This window comes from Hoplias malabaricus, chromosome 3 (assembly GCF_029633855.1).
Source record: "Hoplias malabaricus isolate fHopMal1 chromosome 3, fHopMal1.hap1, whole genome shotgun sequence".
Lineage (NCBI taxonomy): Eukaryota > Metazoa > Chordata > Actinopteri > Characiformes > Erythrinidae > Hoplias > Hoplias malabaricus.
In genome coordinates, this window is record NC_089802.1 from 2912238 (window position 1) to 2934123 (window position 21886).

The window sequence follows — 21886 nt, forward strand, 5'->3', positions numbered from 1 at the left end:
CCCCGGAGAAGCTGGAAGTGGTGGCTGGGGACAGGGAGGTCTGGGTTTCTTTGCTCCAACTGATTCCCCCGTGACCCGGACCGGGATAAGCGGTAGAAGATGGATGAATGGATGGATGGATGGATGTATTATCAGTATGATAATGTAAGCATTAATTAGAACTGATAGTAAGTGCTGATTTATTCATGAAAATATATTCATACCCTATACTTTTGCCTACCCTACCCATATTTATAATTAAAACAAAACAAAACATTGCCCTTTACTAATCAAAGTAGCCGCAAACACAGATCTGACCATCCTGAATAATAAATATAAATAATATTGAATCATATTTCCTCCAAAAATAAGAAACTGAATCAAGTTATTTTCCATGACCCAGTCATTCAGAACAAACACAGTACACATCAATTTTATTTTTCAAATGATACATTTTAATCTTTATTTCACAGTGAAATAATATGAAATGGGGGTGTTACAAAAATATAAAAATAGATCCAATATAAAAAATATAAATAATTAGAAATAAATGTGGTAAACAATTATATTAAACATTATAAAATTGGTCAAATCTAAATAAAATACACAATCTCACTTGAGTGCATTTATCTTATATCTGAGTAAATCATTGATTCAAATGGTAAAATATTATGGAAAATCATAAAACTATTACAAAAATATCAAAGAGCTGAATAAATGATTGAACACTAAACATTCACTGAATTTGTTTCAAATCAAGTCTTTCATCAATTCTCCAAAGTAAAAATAATACAAACGTATTCAAAGTCTTGAAAATCTAAATATAATCCACACAAATAATTATGTAGAATATTGTGTTCTTGCCTTGCACACAGTGATTCCAGGTTTGCTTTGGACCCACTGTGACTCCGAACTGAAGAAGCATTTACAAACAAAGAATAAATAATTGTTTAAAATGTATTCATTTAATTTACTTACTGAATAAGAATAAAACAATGTAGTCTGTATAGCAGAGTTAATAACATTATTTCTGAAAGGGAGATGAAATATCAAATTAAGTCCTAGAATTAACCAGTTTATGCTCCATACAGCGGGTCCACCATATGGGGGCAGCCATGGGTAAAATAACTGCTGCATTAACGGCATCTTCAGACAGAGCAAACTGAACCTCCTGGATATTGAACTATTATTTAAAGCCTCTTTTCTGACCTCTTGGACTCAGCCGTCTCTAAACACTGCATGAAGGTTCAAAAGAATTTAAACATAATATAAAACTGCATGAGTGGAGAATCTCAGGCAGTTGCTCCAGCTTCTATTACTGCGTAGGGGTGGTTCTCCTCATCAGGTTTAACTGTGAAATACACGGTGTTAAACAATGTAAGTTAGTCTTTGATCAGACATTAGGATTCAGTTTTAAGTGGATAAAGAAAGTCCTGATATAGAGAAACCATTGGAGCTCTTACCTCTAAATCTGCAGCATTTAACCCCCAGCACAATGGAGATTATCACAAAGGGAGACATTGCCAGGACACAACTGAGAAAACTGAGCACTGTAGGACAGAGATAAATACTGAATGCAATATCATGAAAAGTTACATTATTAGTACATTATAATTATTAGATACTAGGCCATGGGTTTCCTGAAAGGACTCTTTGAGGAACATGGGATATGCAAAGACAAGTGTCACCAATTTGATACCGGTTTCAAAGAGTTTAAGATGATGATAACAAATGTATACATTTTCTTCCAGTTGAAAAATTAACAGCACTTCCATTATAGGATCTATCTGTTTTAATCTGAGATAGTGATGTATAGCAGTGACAATTTATTTTGGATTCTGATGGGTTTGTGTTGACATTATTAATGTCAGTATAGATTTTTGAGATGTTTATCTTAGCTGTCTTTGCATTTTTATGTTTTTTAACAGAATATGAAGTGGGATATCTTGTTTTAATATAAATCTATGTTTACGTATGTACACATCACTGATAGTGATCTGTGTGTGAAACCCCAATATTGCCCCCATATCATAAGTCAGTCAATGTACAGGTCAAACCTTTTGCAGCCATCTTAATGCCCCATGCCCCATATAGAACAGATATTGTGTGTGAAATGTAGGTGCTCAGTAAATTTGGAATACATCAGAGGACAGAATCTCATGAATCATGTGGTTACCATAACATATGGTGTGTAAGGAGGATACAAATGAAAAGATACAGTCACTTGAATTCAGGACTTTGTTGCAGTTACAGCAGTACTCTCCTTGACTTTAAGAACAAATAAAGCCACCTGATGGAGTTAAAATGGTGCCTGACCCACCTTCGACACTGAACTCTACAGTCATTTCTCTGACTGAGATCCAGCTCTGTGGGGACTCTCCTTTCTCTGGGTGTTTACAGTGGTAGAGACCTTCATCTGACCTGGAGACTTCATGGATGGTCATCTCTCCTGTCGTCTGGTTCTGGAGGAGTGATCCGTTTTTATAGAAATCAACTGGAAGAGGGGAGGACTTTGTGGAGCGAAATAAACAGTGGAGAGTCAGAGGATCTCCCTCAGTCACAGGGTGAACAGGACTCTCCAGAATCACATCACCATCTGTAGGATAACAGTGAAACGAGTGTTTTTACCACAAATATTAAACATAAAATAAATATATACAGATATATTGTTGAGGAGAGTAATGGAGACTCACTGTACACTGTGACATTTACAGGATCACTTCCCTCTCCAGATTCAGACTGACACCAGTAAACTCCAGTGTACGATGTGGAGAGGGAGCTGATGTTGCAGGTAAATCCTGTGTCTGTTGAACAATCCGACACCTCAATGTGTGTGTATCTCTTCACTCTCCATCCAGTAGAGTCTCTCTGTCCCTCACAGCTCAGTGAGAGAGAGTCAGCACTGAAGTGTTGAGTCCTGCTGGGACTGATGATCAGAGACACTGGAGGAGATTTACCTGAAAATACACAGAAGAGACACATATAGCACGTTGATAAATAGTAACATAATGCTAAACAAAGACGTAACACAGTTCTCCAGTTCCTCACCAGTGATCCATAGCGGGTGTGGTCTGCTGTGCTGTGTGCGATAGAGCGGTTCTCCTCTCTCTGCTCCACACACATAAACTCCTGTGTGATTTAGAGCAGCAGGACTGAGAGTGTAGGAACCTCCAGCTCCTCTTCTGCTGTCTGACAGGAGCTCCACATAATACATGACGGCACCATGAGCATCTGTTACTGGGGTTAAACCTTGTCTGAGGGGAACAGCTCTGTACCAGCTGAATGTCCAGTCTGCAGTGGAGCCTGGAACCTCACAGCTTAGAGTCACTGAGTCTCCTTCAGTCAACCAGCTCTGTGGAGACACACTCAACACTGCCTGGACTACACCTGACAGAGACAACATGGAGGATATAACACACACAAACACGGTCATACAGAGAAAGCAGATTATTACATACAGTAGAATTAACAATAAAATAAATGACACACTCACCAGACACAGTCAGTGTAACAGCGTCACTGATCTCTGAGTTCTGAGTCTTCATTTCTCCTCTGCAGGTGTATTTACTGCTGTTAGACTCTGTAGCAGAGTGGATGGTGTTCTCCTGTGTTCCACTGCTCAGATACAATCCATCATCTTTAAACCAGCTGTAAGTCCACTCAGTGTCTCCGACTGCCAGTATGTCACATCTCAGTGTGACCGTCTCTCCCTTAAACACCTGTTTATCAGGCTTTATGGACAATATGGCTTTAGAATTCTCTGTAACACAATCATTAATAAAATCACAGTTCAGTTATTAAAGCAGTTGTTCTCAAAGTGAAGTTCAGGCACAAAGCTATTGTGGGGGGGTAGTAATTATAATAATATACATAATTATAATAATGTGCAATTATTTGTCATTGTACAACGTACAACAAAATGTGTCATCCTCATTTAACCCATCTGTGGCACTGAACACACACACACTAGTGCACACTCAGCCGTGGATTGAGGCTGTTCTTTCACTCTCACTTTCCCCAGTTTTCAAATTAATGAGATGCACGTCACTTTTGATCTGTCACTTTTTGCTTATTCAGTAAGAAGTTGCAGATTTGTATAAATTACAGTGTTTAAAATAAACTCCTGTGGAGTTTGTGTACGTATTTTTTCGGAGTGGGGGGCTGTCAAAAATATTCATATCTTCTAAATGGTGTGCACTGCATTAAAAACTGTATTAAAGTGAGAGACAGTGTTATGAGATTACATTTATGGACTTACATCATTATAGTCTCCACATTAATAAATTAGAACTGAAATATTCCCTGCTGCAATAATAAATGTTTTCCAGATTTCTCAGCATGCATTAATTCAAATGAAAGGACTGAGGTGTTACTCCACATCTACAGTATTTACAATTTTTCATGTCTGACACCCTCAGACAAGGCCAAGGGAACCACATGTAATTTGTAAAGAGGTTTTAGTGTGAAGAACATTTTAAAATGTTTAAGATGTTACAATATGACAGTATTACTTTGTTTTTACAGTTCTCAAAGTTATTAAACAGATTAGTGTACTCAGTAACCATAAAGTACTCATTAGTAATAGTAAAATATTTACAAAAATCATTCTCTAAAGGAGGATCTAATGATGGTTTTTATGGAAACAAAACATGGCATCACACAACTCTTTCAGCCAGCGGGACATATAATAATAATAATAATAATAATAATAATAATAATAATAATAATAATAATTCATTGCATTTATAACATGCTTTTCAAGAACCCAATAATTTAAGATTGACACTAATTTGTTACACATCATTCAGAGAATTAGAGAAGTTAGAGAAGAAGAGAAGTTTTAATCAAAAATGAATGCTTTGTTCTTAATAGAAGACAGCCATTTTGTTTCGTTATTTCTATTATTTGACTCTCACTTTTGGATACAAATTTAAGGAAACACCCATATTTTTATTAAATGTCTGACAAAAACCCAACAATTACATACAAAGTACAGCAATGAATACATTTTAAGATGCTCCAATTAATTTTAAAGTAAATCTGAAATCAAATTTGATCTTCATTTCATTGTTAGTTCCTGACCTTATTCATTCTATCACGCTTACACAATTAAAAATTAAAATCATTGCATGTTTCCGAAAAAGTCATGTCCCTTAGTGAAAGACTCACCTGTGATGTTTACCCAGAGTGCAACACTGTAGTGTGTGTAGTAGACTGGGTCTCCTCTGCCAGCTCTGCACCAGTACCGACCTCCATCAGAGCGCCTAACTGACCTGATGGTGTAGTTGTAGGTGCTGCTGTTGTTCTCAGGGTTCTGTGTGTGTTTGGACCAGTAGAACGTCCATCCAGCAGACGGACCCAGACTGCAGTACAGAGTCACTGTGTTTCCTGTCAGTACGGCTACTTTAAGGCTTGAAGTGAGTGTAGGACGAGGCTTATCTGTTGATGAAGAATAAAGTAAAGAGTCTTCCAGAAGTACCACACACTCCTATAGCACTGCCTTTCATTTTTTTAGTTTTCTGTTCAGTAATGTAGTTTGAAACCAAAACACAACTTGTGGAAAAAGAGAGTGTACTTTGTATTAACACTAATTTGTATTAAATCATTACTAATATGTAATTTAAATTACATTAATTTACACTTAATATATACTGAGTGAACTAGTCATATGTTATTTCTGCAACTCTAAGTACATTTTAAATATATTTACATGCTGCGTTTGGTATAAGTCAAATTCTTTTCACTTACAAGTGTTGTAGGTTGTAATGCTATGTATTGGTATTTGACCATGCCCAGAGAAACGTCTGAGAGGGGGGCAAATTCAGAAGGTTTGGGCTGGAGTTCGAGGTGGCTTAGAGGCGTGTGTGTAGCGTCAAAGAGGAAAAAGAAAGGATACGGGGTGGTGTTGGTTGCGATGTTGTTCAACACAGGGAGTGGAGGGGTATACATGGAGCTGTGCAGAGGTACATTATGACTTCACTTTGTGCTACTGCATCATTTGTATTAGTGATTATTTTTGACATGGTCTGATTGCTTATATAAGTGACATTTATTTGATATTTTATTAAAAATTGAAGCTCATTTTAATGTGGTTTATATTTTAGGCTGCAGCTCAGAGAAATATATTTCAGTTGTATTAGAAGAGTCACAAAACTAACATATGACTAATACACTCAGTATATATTAGATGTACATTAACATAATTGAAATTACATATTAGTAGTGATTTAGTACATATGTGTGGTCCCTAAACAACATAACTTAAGTATACTTTCTTTGACAAGACACAGTCTGTTTTAGACACATAAACTAAGCTAATTCTGATATAACTGCAGACTGCAGAAGAGAACTGTTGAAGCACTTTTTTGTGTTTTGATGATGAATCAGGATCTTGGAGGGTCATCCCTTTTCATAGGGGAAGATTTTAATGACTACACCCTGTTAGTCAAAGGACACTTGAAAACAAATGGTAGGGGTAAAATTAATAAATGGATCTCACCCTATGTCTCTGTTCTAAATTTGCAGTTTTCTTTTGTGTTATTGTCGTGTTTCTTGTTATTTTGACAATGGATTCATCTAAATGATTCACATATATCTGTGTTCTGACCCCAGCCTGACCTGATCATGATTATTTGCTAATCCCACATAAAGCTACTCCAGCCCCAACACCTCTAATGTTATTTTCCAGAATATATTTCTGAAGAGATTTAACATAACACAATGCATAAGCCACAGGAAAAAGAAAATAAAGTTGGACCTGGTAAACCACCAACATTTTTACCATCTGAGAAACCCTACATAAAGTTTTCATCAAGTCTCCTGAAAAAATCCCTGAACCTTTGATAAAGGCAAAGGATGGACTTTATAATTGTAATAAAACTAAACTTAGAAATAATGTGAGAAAGACCCCAGTCCAATGATTATCTCTTTACAAAGGCCCCTCTTGTTGGTCACGGGCATGCAGCCGTCTATGCATCAAGCTGTGATAAACTGTAAGTTCTGATCCCTTAAAGTGAACGTTATGACTGTGGGTAAACACAGTTCTAAGCTCCACATCTTTTAAGGTAAAACAGTATGCCAGATTAGTTAACAAAAACTATCAAACTCTCAGTCAAATTGTGTGTGGAACTTCTCTTGCTGAGACCAATCCATTCCTTATGCTCACCAATTTTTTTTTTTTTTTTTCATTTCAACATCAACTTCAGGAACTGACTCGCTGCATGACATATACCCAACCTGGAGAGGTGCCATTGTAATGAGATGATCAATGCTGTACATCTAAACGGTCAGTATATTAACACTTCCCTTTTAAATGTACCTTGACATATTTAACTGTTAATAAAAGAAATAACATATCATCACTGTCCAAAAACAGGTATCTCCATGTTTGTGGATGTTTAGTTACTACATCATTTGAACACAGAACCTTTCTTGAAATGGACCAGTAGAAATGTTCCAAAATTACTTGGAATAAAATCTTTTTACATTGACTTCCATTGAAATTTAAGATTATTAAGTTTTCTTCTCCTGTAAAGTTACTATTTTGGAAGATACATGTTTTTATTGGGATACGTGACAACATCAGAGACCCCACACTCACCTGATACAGTCAGAGTAAGAGCTTTACTGGTGTGTGTATACATTCGGTCTGATGACTGTGTTCCTTTACAGGTATAAACACCTGCGTCAGACTGACCAACATGTCTGATTGTGTATTCCTTCCTTGAAAAACTGGGGAGAGCACGATTATTCTTATTCCACTCATAATTCCAGTCATATCCACTTTCTATTTCACACGTCAGAGTGACCCTCTCTCCAATGAACACACTCTTCGCTGGATGGACTCTCACTGTAGGCTTCTGTCTCTCTGTAGAAAAATTATATATCATTTTTTGTGGGTGCTACGGTTTCTTCCCATGGTCCAAATACACGTTGGTAGGTGTATGAATGAATGGTGTGAGTGAATGTGTAAGTGTGTGTCGCCATGCACTGGACTGGAGCCTACTCCAGGATGTTTTCCTGTCATTTGCCCAGTGATTCTGGGTCTGCTCTGGACCCAATGTGACCCTGAACTGGATAAGTGCTTACTAACAATGAATAAATGAATGAATGAATTAGTTTATGATAAAGGCCCACATTCTCCTCATACAGTCAGGATAACAGTGGGAATGTGTGTGTATTCAGGTATAAACACTGTATATTAACACTGGACCATTTAACACCAGACACTGGGTATTCTTCTGTGTGGATCACTGTTCTGAGCTGTGTCTGAAATGGTTCAGTCATAAATCATTCGCTGACCATTTTTCAGATGGTCCTCTGTTGAACCCAAAACATGGGACCAGAATCTTGCTCTGGAAATATTTATTATTGTGACCTCTCACAGTGTAAATAATCTAGAAATTATATTAAGTTCTGGATAAAGTGATAAAAATATTAATTTGATTTAACAGTGATACATTCATCATTAGGCATCAAAGTCAGTCAATTTAGCAGTGTAATTTCATATCTATAGCTACATCCACATTCCCATCTAACAATAAATCCTGTGAAATCCTGTTCTGCTTCATAATTTTTGTACTAAATATATATTTATTCCAGCTTATTTTACATTAACATTCTGAGATTTCACTTTATAAAACTCCATTAGTGCCATCATTTGCTCATTTGTCTGCTACATTGACAGTGCTTTTTGTGTTGGAGATGTTAGCCCCAAGAGAGAGAGGGGGTCAAATCAGACCTCTGATTAATTCACACATTCTATCATTCATTGTCTGTAACCACTTTCCAGTTCAGGGTGGTGATTAATAAACACAAACAGTTCAGAATAATCAGTTCAAGAAAATATGAATTTTGAAACCACTGTTCACTGTGCATTTTCTGTTTAGTGGTTTACAGTGCACCATGGGTAACAGATTCAGAATTCAGATTGTCCACTAAGGAATAAGACCACACAAATAATGTCTGAAACTTTAAACAGACAGTTAAATATTGAGTAGTATGGGAATTCACACACATCTTTTCTATTGTTTTGATGAAAAAAATTAAGAAAAACCCCACACTCACCTGATACAGTGAGAGTAACAGTGTCACTGGTGTGTGTGTGTGTTCGATCTGATGTTCCTTTACAGGTATAAACACCTGCATCACACTGACAAATGTCAGAGATTATATAATCCTTCAAGTCACTGATATACTCTCTATTTTTATACCACTCATAATTCCAGTCTTGTCCACCTCCTGTTTCACACGTCAGAGTGATCCTCTCTCCGATGAACACTCTCTCCGCTGGCTGCACTTTCACTGTAGGCCTTGGTCTCTCTGTTCAACAGATAGATTTAGAACAAATGAACATTTAGGTTCAGAACAAAAACTTGTCCCTCTCTTGTTTTTGATGTTTCTTCTTTAAAAAAAATGGAATACCAACTGCCCTTTATGCTCTTGTGACACCCACAAAGTGTTGTTACATTTGTAAATACGCTTTGTTTGATTTCCTTTATTACTTATAGTATGTGATTTGTTTTTATGTAAAATCAGTGATACATTTAGTTTAATCTAAATCTAATTCAAGGGGGCAGGGTAACGATTGGTTGTGACGGGGAATCGACTCTTCTCTGATAGAACGACTCTCAGAGCTGAGGGGCATTCATGAAGACAGCCACATTCTCCTCTTCATTTCTTCTCTGTACTTACAGGTGAGCAGTGTGTCAAAAAGCACTTTAATCCCTGCTAAAACGATGGTGCATAGCACATGAGCATATATTTTTATGTCTGTAGTGAGTTTACACTGGTAGGACCGAGTTTTCTCATGTTTTTGAGTGATATGTTGAGCAGACCTCATGGTGAAATGGCAGCCATACTACACATTGATGCTGAGAGTCTAATGAAGCCTCTAAATGTGAAATGGAGTATAAAAGCTGTTTTGTATTAGTAAAATGTGTTTTATAACAGTAAACAGGTTCAATGTTTTCATAAACTTGTCCTTAAGATATATGCTTTAGTATTTTATATTACTGGAAAAAGAGTTACTATGTGTACTTTTATAAGTTTATCATTTCAGCTGATATATGTCTGTGAATAAAAATTAATGGTATTTGTGCTCTGTGAGAAAGAGAAATGCTGAATCTTTTGTATTAGAAACACTGAACACGTTTCTCTTGTCTTCATTTCTTTTCTGCATTTACAGATGTTTAATCTGTCACACAGGTCTCGCGCATGCAACCCGTAAAACACTGACAAAATTCTTCAAAAACTGAACAATGGAAATGATCAAAAATTACATAAAATATTTTTACATGAACTAATATTGAACTTACAACGACAAATTTACTTTTTTGGGGGGAATGTTATGGTTGTGTTTTGGCAGGAAGATATATTTTCATAAAGATAAAAATATATTTTGTTAGAGTTAATAACTAAATCAATTATAAAAAAAAAACTAAGAAAAAAAAAAAGAAAGAAAACAGATAATATGCCTTACCTCTCACAGTAATCGTTACAGGGTCACTGTTGTTCAACTCTAGCAGTGACCATCTCACTGCGCACATGAACTCTGTTTCTCCTGGATCAGACACGGTTACTCTGACTGTGGTGGTGTTTGCATTTTCAGGAATTATAGAAGGTTTTAAAATCTGTGAGTCTTTCATCCAGTGAATCTCCTCCACTTTGCTTTGTGAATGTGGCGTCTCACAGCTCAGAGTCACTGTGTCTCCAGTGAAGACTGAGCCCTCAGGCTCCACTCTTAGTGTGGGTCTTTCTGTTTTATGAAATGAAGAAGTCAGCACAGCAGCTTTTCTCTTTACACTTTACAGCTTTGTGTAATAGTATGAGTGCTCTGAATGAAATTCTTCTGCTCATTTAAAACACAATTACTGTTTCTTTGCTGAAGCGTTAACATGATTAAAATGTCATGGTTTACATCATATATTATACAACAGTTAGTTCCAGGCATGCACTCTGATTTGTTGAGAAGCGTTCTACAGTGTGTTTTATTTCTTAATAAGAGCATGGTTTGTTCAAAACCACTGTCTCACTCCGCTGTGCCGTTGCGAAAAGCGCTCTTTATGCTGCAGCTGTCCTTCTTACATTTTTCAGCAGTAAACAATGTTCGGTTCAGGTTTCATACCAATAAATTGTCTTAAGTTTACTTAGAGAGTATACACTGATACTAAACCGATAAAATCATATACCAATTATACCTGTTTTCACTGTTAAACGCGTAAGTTTAACTGTTATTTCATGATAACACACTTCCTCTGGTGTTTTATTGCTTAACTAAATTATGCCAGGTTCTGTCTGGTTAAGTTTAAAGGGACAATTTTGGAATATGGCTAGAGAAGAAATATATGGTTAAATTAGCTGCATGTCAGATTTTTGTGTGCACATACTGAGAGGTAATACTCAAAAAAATGATCATTTCTAATAAATACTTCATGAATCCAACAGATGTCAGTTCAGTGTTTACCATACTGTACCTATGCAGTGATATTATTATATTGTTTTATCGTGGTTTCTTTCAGGTCTTCACACAAGTTTAACTGCTCAGTCACTAGTATCTGCACATGAAAATCTGACATACGTCTAGTTTAACCATATTTCTCAAAAGGCCACAGTCTCCAAAGCCGTCCTGCTGGGATGGTGAACGAGAGGAGCGGAGAAAACAAAGGCGCACCTCGACTCGAGTTAAACACAGTCACAAAAATCATAAAAAACATAGCAGTTTCCTGTTTTTAAATCCCTTGCTATTTTTCTTTTGTTTACAAATCCTAAAGTGTATAACGGGTCCACTGCACTATAACTCTTTACATTGTTCAAAATAAGATGTGCGAACAGAAACTGAACCGGTTCCCTATTGGCTGAAAAAGTCCAGGCACCTGTTGTAAGCACTTGCGTCACTGTTAGGTTACATGTATTCTGCGGAGTGACACAAGAAGAGATTCAGTCAGAGTGTCACTATCGTGCAATAAGGTCACTCTCTCAGCGAATCACTGCAGGGTCAGAACTAACTGTGGTATAACTATGGGAATAGAATCACTTCTGTGTCTTAAGAAGAATTAATCTGTAATCTGAGAAATCAAGCATGCCCTCAACAGTCCAGCTCGTTGTTCATGGACATTTTACAATGTGAATTACACTATGTGAATGCAAGTGTAAGTGAATGATAAAGAAATAATAAATTAACAGAACATGTAATGATTCACCTTGCGTTTGTCCACAGTAGAGAAGTAAGACCAGCGCTAAAGCAAACAGAGAAACAGGGAATATGAAGCATTACTAGACACAGGTTGTTTATGCTCTTCATTTTCTGCTTTTAAATCTCAGCTTAAAACCTCCCTCTTCTCTCAGTACTTCTGCACTCCTCTTCAGGTATAAGTGTGTTCCCTATCTCTTTTTTTGTCTCCTTATGTAAAACAACCTTGGGTATTTAAAAAGGCGCCAGATAAATGTAACCTATAATTAATTAATATTATTATTATTATTATTATTATTATTATTATTGAATGAAGACATCTAAAAGAATGGTAAAAAGCTGGAGCTGGAGAATCAGGTAGTGTAATAATCCCCATTTCGATCAAGTACATGTGCTCTACTCACCATCACATATAATTACTGTTTACTGTCACTAGCATGTATTCAAAGTGCAGGGTGAAAATAATTTTTTGATGCATAATAAAATAAAATAAAATAAAAAATAAATGTGTAAACAGAGTTTAAAGCTCATTACTCGCTAAGATCACAGGAGATAATCAGCTAAATCATTATTACTAAACTCATCTAGTGCAGTTTCAGTATAAAACAAGGTTATATGTAATACAGAATGTTTTAGTCACCTTCTGCAATATTTACAACATACAATATATTTGATTGCACACACATGTGCATGAGATTGTGTATTTGCCTCATCAGATTTATTTCCTTTGTAAATAAATCAATTCCTTATGAATTAAAAAAGCGCATGGGTGCAAGTTTAATCTGAATATCCATGATCTGTGGTCCCTCAAATGGCAATTAATCAAGAATCATCATTAATTTATTGTCATTATAACCACAAGAGTTCAGGAGTTCACTGGCAAACATTTAACCATTACATCAACAAATAAAAATTAAAATTTTACTGTTCCAAAAAGAAGTTGTCCCATTGAATTCTCTGGTCTTGGAGGTGATTGGGAGAGACCATCGCACAGTGGAAATGTGTAGTGTTATCTGACAAGTCAATATTTCTAGTCTTTTATGCAGTCTCTTGTATATGACAGGTTTATGAAAAGGAGGACCAGAACAAAGCATATGAGGATTTTTTTGTCCATATTAGATGAGTTATATGAACAAAAATGTCCTTTTAAAAACTTCCAAGCATAAATTTGAGGGCCATGTAAACCATGGATTACCAAGGGAATATCAAACACATGTAAAAAGAAACATTTTCTATATAAAATATTCCTAAAACAAAGAACTAAAGAAGCAGAAAATAAATATGACGTATAAACATAAATTAATAAGTGTTATGAGATTTTGCAAAAAGGAATATTATCAGATGTTACTGGAGAAGTATAGGAGTAATGTTCAAGGCACATGGAATGTGCTGAATAACATTATTAAAAAGGGATTTGGAACAGCAGAAATTCTAAATAACTTTGTAAAAGAAGATAATACAGTCATAAATAAAATAACAGAAATTGCTAATGAATTTAATGGCTATTTTGTAAAGGTTGGATTTAATTTAGCAAAAGAGCCAAGAAATAAATATGGCATGGATATGAATATAGTTCCTAAAAATTCTCATTCCATCTTTGTTAGGAGTACTGATGCAAAAGAAATATTGGATATTGTTTAAAAAAAAAAAAGGAAAAACAAAAGGCCCACTGATTGGAATGAAACTGATATTTCAATGGTAAAAAAATATTATAGAATGCATAGCTAAACCATTTACACATATCTGCAATCTGTCCTTCAAAACTGGTATATTTCCAAATAAAATGAAAACAGCAAAAGTCATTTCTATTTTAAAAGTGGAGACAGACACCCATTCCTCAGTTATAGATCTGTTTCTTTGCTATCACAATTAAGTGTTATAGTTAAGTTCATAGAAAAACATAAATTATTGAGTGATCAACAGTACGGATTCAGAGCAAATAGGGCCACCTCAGTGGCAGTGATGCAACAATAAAAATATACTGTGGGGGTGCTTATAGACTTTAAAAAAGCATTTGATACAATTGATCATGACCTATTAATGAAAAAACTGGAGAGATATGGTATTAGAGGAGTAGCATATTCATAGCTCAAGAGTTATCTTTGTGGCATTTGTTTTGCCTTTGTGGATTGTTTTATTTGCTGATGACACAAATTTATATTGCTCCAGAAAAAGTTTGGGACAGCTTCTGAATGCAGTGGAAAGGGAATTGGAAGTGTTAAAGAAATGGTATATATTCCGAATATTCAGAAATAGACAAATCAAGAATGAAATAAAAATTAGAAAGAGATTAATAGAAAGAGTGTATGAAAACAAATTTCTAGGTGTGATAATTGATCATAAATTAGGTTGGATACCACATATAAATCATGTAAAAACAAAAATCTCAAAGATAATTGCAGTATTGTATAAAATTAAAAAATATCCTGAATCAGAAATCATTTTATATTTTTTACTGTTCTTTCATAGTTTCATACATGAGCTACTGTGTGAAGGTACGGGAAACACATACAAAATCAAAACTAAACCAATTATCATGCTACAAAAGGAAGCTATAAGAATTGTAAATCGAAAGGATTATTATGAACCAACCAACAAACTATTTATTAATTTATAGGCTTTAAAATTCAATGTCTGTAATAAAATCTGTAATACTGCAGAAATATTGTAAAACTACAATAAAATTTACTTCCCAATTGTGTCGTTTGAAATTAAAGAGGGCAAATATGAACTTGGGGGAAGATGTATGTTTACAAAAACAAGAGCAAGGACAAATATAAAAAAAATAGATGTATATCCATCAAGGGGTTAATTTGTGGAATAGTTTTGATAAGGAACTAAAAATGTGTAACTCACTTGGCAAAAAATGTTCAAAAATAAGGCGGGGAGCACGTATAAAACCAAGGAATGATTATTGTAAAAAAAAAAAATGTGGAATGTTGATTTTCTTTCGGTGGTTTTGTATCGTCTAAATACTGAAGTAAAAAGAGCTAAATGTTAATGAGCTAAATAAAAAGGGTAGGCACAATAAGCTAATGCTTCAGCCTATACCTTTGTGGTTTGCATTTGTTTTGTTTTGACTGTCATGTCTATTAATTTAAATATTTGTTATCATTACTGTTGTCTTCTTTTAGGTAATATTTTTTATTATTTTTATATAGTGTATTCATTTTGAAAAACCGAAATAACCACTAAATACTACTACTACTACTAAAACATGTATGTGCTGTCTACAAGAAGACTGTACCAGGGACGCCCTACATATTTCAACAATGCAAGTCAATGTTCTGCAGGCATTACAAGAGGTGGCAGGGGCTGGATGGGCCCAGTGTGGTTTTAATTTATCGCCGGTATAGAATGTGTCGCAAACAATGTTACAACTGTCCAAATATTTGTTTTTTTAATTATTTTTGCAAGCATCATATAATTGTTTATTTCTAAAACACTACGGTAAAACACAAAAACAAATCAAAGGATCATACCTTTCTTTCTATCACATATTCTTAACATAAGTGTTTTACAACGGATACCATTCATTTAAATTTAAGCCAGAAAAAAGGCCTCAAATCTGATCTTAAGTTCAAAGAAAAGCTGTTATTTTATCACCATCACCATCAGTAGCTCTCACTCAAACAAATAAATACTCACCGAGCATCACAGATAGAGGACTGAGCTCCATTCCACCTCAGTAAAGAGTGAAAACTATAATACTTCCTGTGCTTCTGTAGTTGAAGTACACACCTGAGAGAGAGAGAGAGAGAGAGAGAGAGAGAGAGAGAGAGTGGTGGGGGAGAGGGAGAGAGAGAGATCAACAGTCAACTCTCTCTCTGCTGAAGATTGGTCATGAGGCCATGGAAATTACACTGTGTTGTATTTGTTATAAGATTGTGTCACCTTTTAATGCTGACATTTGTTCAAAAATATTATTGCATCAGCAGATTTTAAAGTGTCACACAATTTCAGAATCAGAATCAAAATCAGAAGTATGTTGATTTTTACAAGAACTTTGTCTTGGTAAGTGCACATATGTATAACATGTAACATATAAAACAAGCCAGACAGGCCCAGAGACTACTAACAAGTATCAAACAAAGTGAATCCAGAATATAGAATAAATAAAATAGTGGGCAAAATTTGTCATTTCCAAGAGGTTAAAGTGGATGAGTGATATTAGTACATATACAGATTGTCCATACTTGTTGCACCACAGCACCCACCTTATGCCAGGGGCATTTTTTCTATCAACCAACTTAACAAACAGCAGTAAAGCCTACAGCATTAGGCAGCTTTAATGCCCCAATCATGAAAGTAGAGTCCTAAATGTGCCATTGAGAATAAATATTTGAGTACATGTTTGAAAACATGTTCAGTCCAGCCCTATTAAAACTAATATACATAGTTAATGGGCAATATCTGTGTCTTGATATATAATAATGCATGTTAATTGAAGCTCTTTGCACAATGCATCATGTTATGCCAATTGCATTTATTTTTGACCTCCAGGTAAGTGGGTTTCAGTTTCTCCTTGGTTTATAATGTCATTGCTGTTATGAGGCTAGAACAGGTGTCAGACCACAGACACATATCTAACTCCTCTCTGGTCTCAGCTCTGAAAAGTTCTGGGTTAGAATTTGGTTGATGAAATATACAATGATGCTCCTTATGCTTATAAAAATGTGACCCATGAGACAGTTCCCACAGTTTTATTGTCTCTGTGTGAGTGAGACACTGTTAATAAGGCATTTACTTTAAAATACAAGGTTCTGTTTTATTGAACCTATTAGTGATCATACATTACAAACACTTTAAAGTCTGTGACTGTGAAGAAGAAACATACCTTATTGCAGTTCTATTCTTTAATTTGTTTAATTTGTTTGTTGTCCCTATCCTTCCGTCTTCAGCTGGCGATGGTGTAGCATCCAAGCGATTATTTTCTGCACTTCTGTAAGTGGCTAAACTGTCCTGTTTGATCTTCTGCACAGCTTTCCCATGCGATGGCGGTGATGTTGCACAGTTTCATGCCCATTTTACAAACATCTTGTAGCGTATGCATGGGCGTCCAGACAGTCATCAGCCCTCTACCAGTTCACCATATGGTATGTCTTTGGGGATACGCCCCTGATAAATTCCTGACATGCCTAGTGTTGCCACATGGTCTGGTTTTCCCGGGATTGTCCTCTTTTTTCTCTCTGTCCCGGAAAAGTAATCATCCTTCTCTGGACACCTATTGTCCCATTTTTTTGGTTTTGTGAAAATGCAGTACCATTCACATATTCATTCACATTTAAATAAACATATGTTCTGCTGTTGCATTAGAGTTCTCTTCCCCGCACCTACACAGGAATGGGTGCTGGTTTCTTTGTTGCTATATCAGGCGGATGCTTTTATTTAATTGGTTGTTATGTAGGCTGTGTTTGAAAACGTAGTGAAAACTCACTGTTCATGTTGGCACGTTCCAATACCTCTGTGTTGGGTAATTTGTCCTGCCACTGTATGTGCAGAATGCGTCACAGACACCTCAGGTGAAAGCTATTGAGTTTCCTCTCATGCCTTGCAAAAGTGATCCATGATTCACTACTGTAGAGGAGTGTACTGAGCACTCGGCCTGGTAGACATGTTGCTTTGTCTTCACAGTGAGACTGTGATTGTAGTAGACCATCTGGTTTAGTCTAGCCATAACTGTCAGTGCCTTGGCTTTTGCTGTTCACATTTGCATTCAATGGAGAGTGAGCTGTGATAATGGATCCCAGGTATGTGACGTTCTCAGCAATGTCCAAGCTGTGCCCATTAATAGTGATGGTTGGAGGATGGTCTGAAACTTCAGCCATGATGCTTGTTTCACCTTCAGTGTGTGGCGTCAAGGATGTGTCATCAGCGAAGAGCAACTCACGGATGAGTACCTCTTTGACTTTAACCTTGCGTGTCTTCACGCCAAGACTAAACAGCTTGCCATCATTCCTAGTTTGAATGTAGACTCTCTCGCTGCAATCCTTGAAGGCGCACGGAAGAAGCATGGAGTAAAAACACAGAAGAGAGTCTGTGCAAGGATGCAACCTTGTTTCACTCTGCTGGAAAAGACCCTGATAATGCACCATTGAAGCAGATTGTGCTGGATGTGTTCTCATGGAACGAGGTGACGATCACAAGCAGATGTGGGGGGCAGCCAATCTTCTGCAGCATCCTTAATAGCCCTCTGACCAAATCAATCAATCTATCAATCAATCAAATTTTATTTATATAGCACTTTTCACAACAAAAAGTCATCACAAAGCAGCTTTACAGAGATCCGGGTCCAAGCCTCCTATGAGCAAGCCAGGGGCAACAGTGGCAAGGAAAAACTCCCTCAGCGCACGAGGAAGAAACCTTGGAAGGAACCAAGACTCATACGGGGAACCCATCCTCCTCGGGTCGACACCGGAGACACAACAGAGAACAAAACAGAAGTAAGTGAAATGATGACAGACGAAGGGGTTATAGTAATATAAATGTAGTATATTAGTGATGTATGAGTCTGATGAAGGAGAAGGTGATCAGGGATTCTGTGTGAGTTAAAATTAGGTGCAGACTTAATCTGAGATAAAACAGCATGGCCAAGCATGATATTGTACATGAGACAAGGCCAGGATCTTGTACAGGATACACAGGGGCTGGATCAGGGCAACACCTGGAGAGCAACAGGACATCTCAAAGCATCTCAAAACCAGACAAAGGGAACAAATAAAAATACATAGGTTAGTAGGGTCATGGTAAAGAACGGGCAAATTTGTCCTGCGAAGAAAGCTTCCACGGGTCAGGCAAGAGAACCCAGCGACAGACAGCGTGTTGGCGGTTACTAGAAAGCTAACTAAAAATGCTGTAGCTATGGTGATATGACAGGGTTAAATATAGAACAGTGATAATATGAAAAACAGCCCGAACACCAATAGAGAAGGAGTAACCTGAAAGTGAATGATTAACCAAAAGCTTGTTTGAAAAGGTAGGTTTTTAATCTAGATTTAAAGATTGAGAGGGTGTCTGAGCCCCGAACAGTAACCGGAAGGCTATTCCAGAGTTGAGGAGCTTTGTGAGAAAAGGCTCTTCCTCCTGCTGTGTTTTTCTTAAAGCGAGGAACAAAGAGTAGATGGGCATCCTGTGAACGAAGTGTACGTGACGGGCGATAAGATATGAGAAGTTCAGTAAGATACTGCGGGCATAAACCATTTAGAGATTTATAAGCTAAGAGGAGTATTTTATAGTCAATGCGAAATTTTACAGGTAGCCAGTGTAGGGACGAGAGAACTGGGGTGATATGTTCGAATTTTCAAGCTCTAGTGAGCACCCTGGCTGCTGCATTTTGAACTAACTGAAGCTTGTGTAACACTTTGCACGAGCTCCCTGCCAGGAGCGCATTGCAGTAGTCTAGACGTGAAGTTATAAAAGCATGCACTAGTTTCTCTGCATCTGCATTTAAGGATAAAATATGCAGAATTTTGGCATTATTGCGTAGGTGGAAGAAGGCGGTTTTGACTGTATTGGATATGTGGGTATCAAATGTGAGAGTCGAATCAAAGGCTACCCCTAAGTTTTTAATGATGGTATTGTGTTTTACTGTTGAATTATCAAGATTAATAGCAGCATTTCTGAGTGAATGTATCTGAGTATCTGTACCTAGTAACAAGACCTCAGTTTTATCAGAATTTAACATGAGAAAATTTTGCATCATCCAGTCTTTAATTTCAGTTAGACATTCTGTTATTTTACATAGACAAGCAACTTCATTAGGTTTGGCTGATATATACAGTTGTGTGTCATCAGCATAACAGTGGAATTGAATCCCATGCTCTACCCAGTGGCAGCATGTAGAGTGTGAACAATACAGGGCCAAGCACTGATCCTTGTGGAACACCATATTTGACTAACGTATGATTAGAGGATTTATTATTCAGATAAACAAATTGATAACGCTCAGATAAATAAGATCTGAACCAAGAGAGGGCAGATCCTTTTATTCCTACCAGATTTTCCAGCCTATCAAGAAGCATCACATGATATATGATATCAAACGCTGCACTAAGGTCAAGCAGCACCAGAATAGAGATATAGCCCTTATCATGTGAAAGGAGTAAGTCATTAGTTACTCTTTTTAGAGCTGTTTCTGTGCTGTGATTTGGTCTAAATCCAGACTGAAAAATGTCATGAATGTCATTGTTTTGTAGATAAGAGCACAACTGCTGTGACATGACTTTTTCTAGAATCTTAGCAATAAAAGGGAGGTTTGATATTGGCCTGTAGTTTGCAAGTACAAGGGGGGTCAAGAGGGTCAAGATTGGGTTTTTTAATAATTGGTTTGATTACCGCTAGTTTCAGAGGTTTTGGTACATATCCAATGTTGAGGGATGAGTTTATTATTGTGAGCAATGGTCTAATGACTTTAGGTAAGATTTGTTTAAATAATTGTGTTGGTACAGGAACCAGTAAGCATGAAGTTCATTTAGATGAGCTAACTAATCTAAGCAAGTCATTTTCACCGACAGAATTCAAGTAGTCTAAGTGCACCTCAGAGCTGGCGGGGGGTTCATCAACAAAAGTCGATGTGACTTTGGACTGATTTTGGATTTTGAGGCGAATGCAATCAATTTTATCATTAAAAAACCTCATAAAGTCATTGCTACAGAAATCAGAGGGGACAATGGGGTTGATTTCCTTTTTGTTGCCAATTAGATTTGATACAGTGCTAAAAAGAAATCTAGGGTTGTCTTTGTTGTTTTCTATAAGGGAAGAGATGTACTGTGATTTGGCTTTAGATAAGGCATGTTTGTAGTCGGTGAGGCTGTGCTGCCATGCAATTCGGAAACATTCTAGTTTTGTGTGTCTCCATTTACATTCATGGTTACGAGCAGCCAGTTTTAAGGCACGTGTGCTGTCACTGTACCATGGAGCAAACCTTTTCTCTCTAAATTGTTTGGCCTTGACTGGTGCAACACTATCTAGGTTTGTACACAATAAGTGTTGTAGGTTGTTTGTAATGAGCTCAAGGTCATTTGGGTGAGTTGGAAAAGAAGTGGTGGTAAGGTCTGGAAGGTTGTTGATAAAATCACTAACTGTTGAGGATGTTATAGTGCGCTTTCTAATATACCGTGGCTGTGGACAAATATCAAAGTTTAACGCAATTTCATATTTGTATGTTTGTTGTATGTTTGCATTGATGAGTGGGCCCAGTAACATTCTGAGTGAACCCTAGCGCATCCAAAATTGATTCAAATGCAATTTTAAGTGGATCATGATCCTTCTCAAAGTGAATATTGAAATCACCAACAATTAAGGCCTTTTCTGAAACGATAACTACACTTGAGAGAAAATCAGCAAATTCACAAAGAAATACTGTATAAGGGCCAGGAGGACAATAGATTGTGATGCGCATAAAAGAGTGCTTCCTTTTTGATGCAGTGACTTTAAGAGTAAGTACTTCAAAGGATTAAGTATCATAACTATATTTTTGTGTTGTGTCAATGGTAGGGTCATAAATTGTGGCTACACCACCACCATGACCAAATGTTCGTGGGCAACTGTAATAGCTGAAGCCAGGGGGAGTGGACTCACTTACCCAATGTATTCATTGGGTTTAGCCCATGTTTCGCAGAGACATAATGCATAGAGTTTGTTATCAGTAAAAATATCACAGACAGTGAGTGCTTTGGATGTTAGAGATCGTATATTTAAAAGTCCTAATTTAATGCT

At 36.6% G+C, this 21886-nt stretch overlaps 1 protein-coding gene across 1 annotated transcript; it reads right to left on the bottom strand.

Annotated features, from left to right (window-relative positions):
• Positions 1-766: 766 nt before the first annotated feature.
• Positions 767-15912, bottom strand: LOC136691288 (Fc receptor-like protein 2). Its single transcript, XM_066663778.1, has 9 exons — positions 15818-15912; positions 12180-12215; positions 10460-10735; positions 3473-3739; positions 3028-3366; positions 2673-2936; positions 2300-2575; positions 1443-1529; positions 767-1330 (listed from the first exon to the last, which is right to left on the bottom strand). Exons 1-9 carry the CDS (start codon positions 15846-15848, stop codon positions 1272-1274), a joined length of 1635 nt encoding a protein of 544 aa, XP_066519875.1. The 5' UTR covers positions 15849-15912; the 3' UTR covers positions 767-1271.
• Between the last annotated feature and the right edge of the window lie 5974 nt (positions 15913-21886).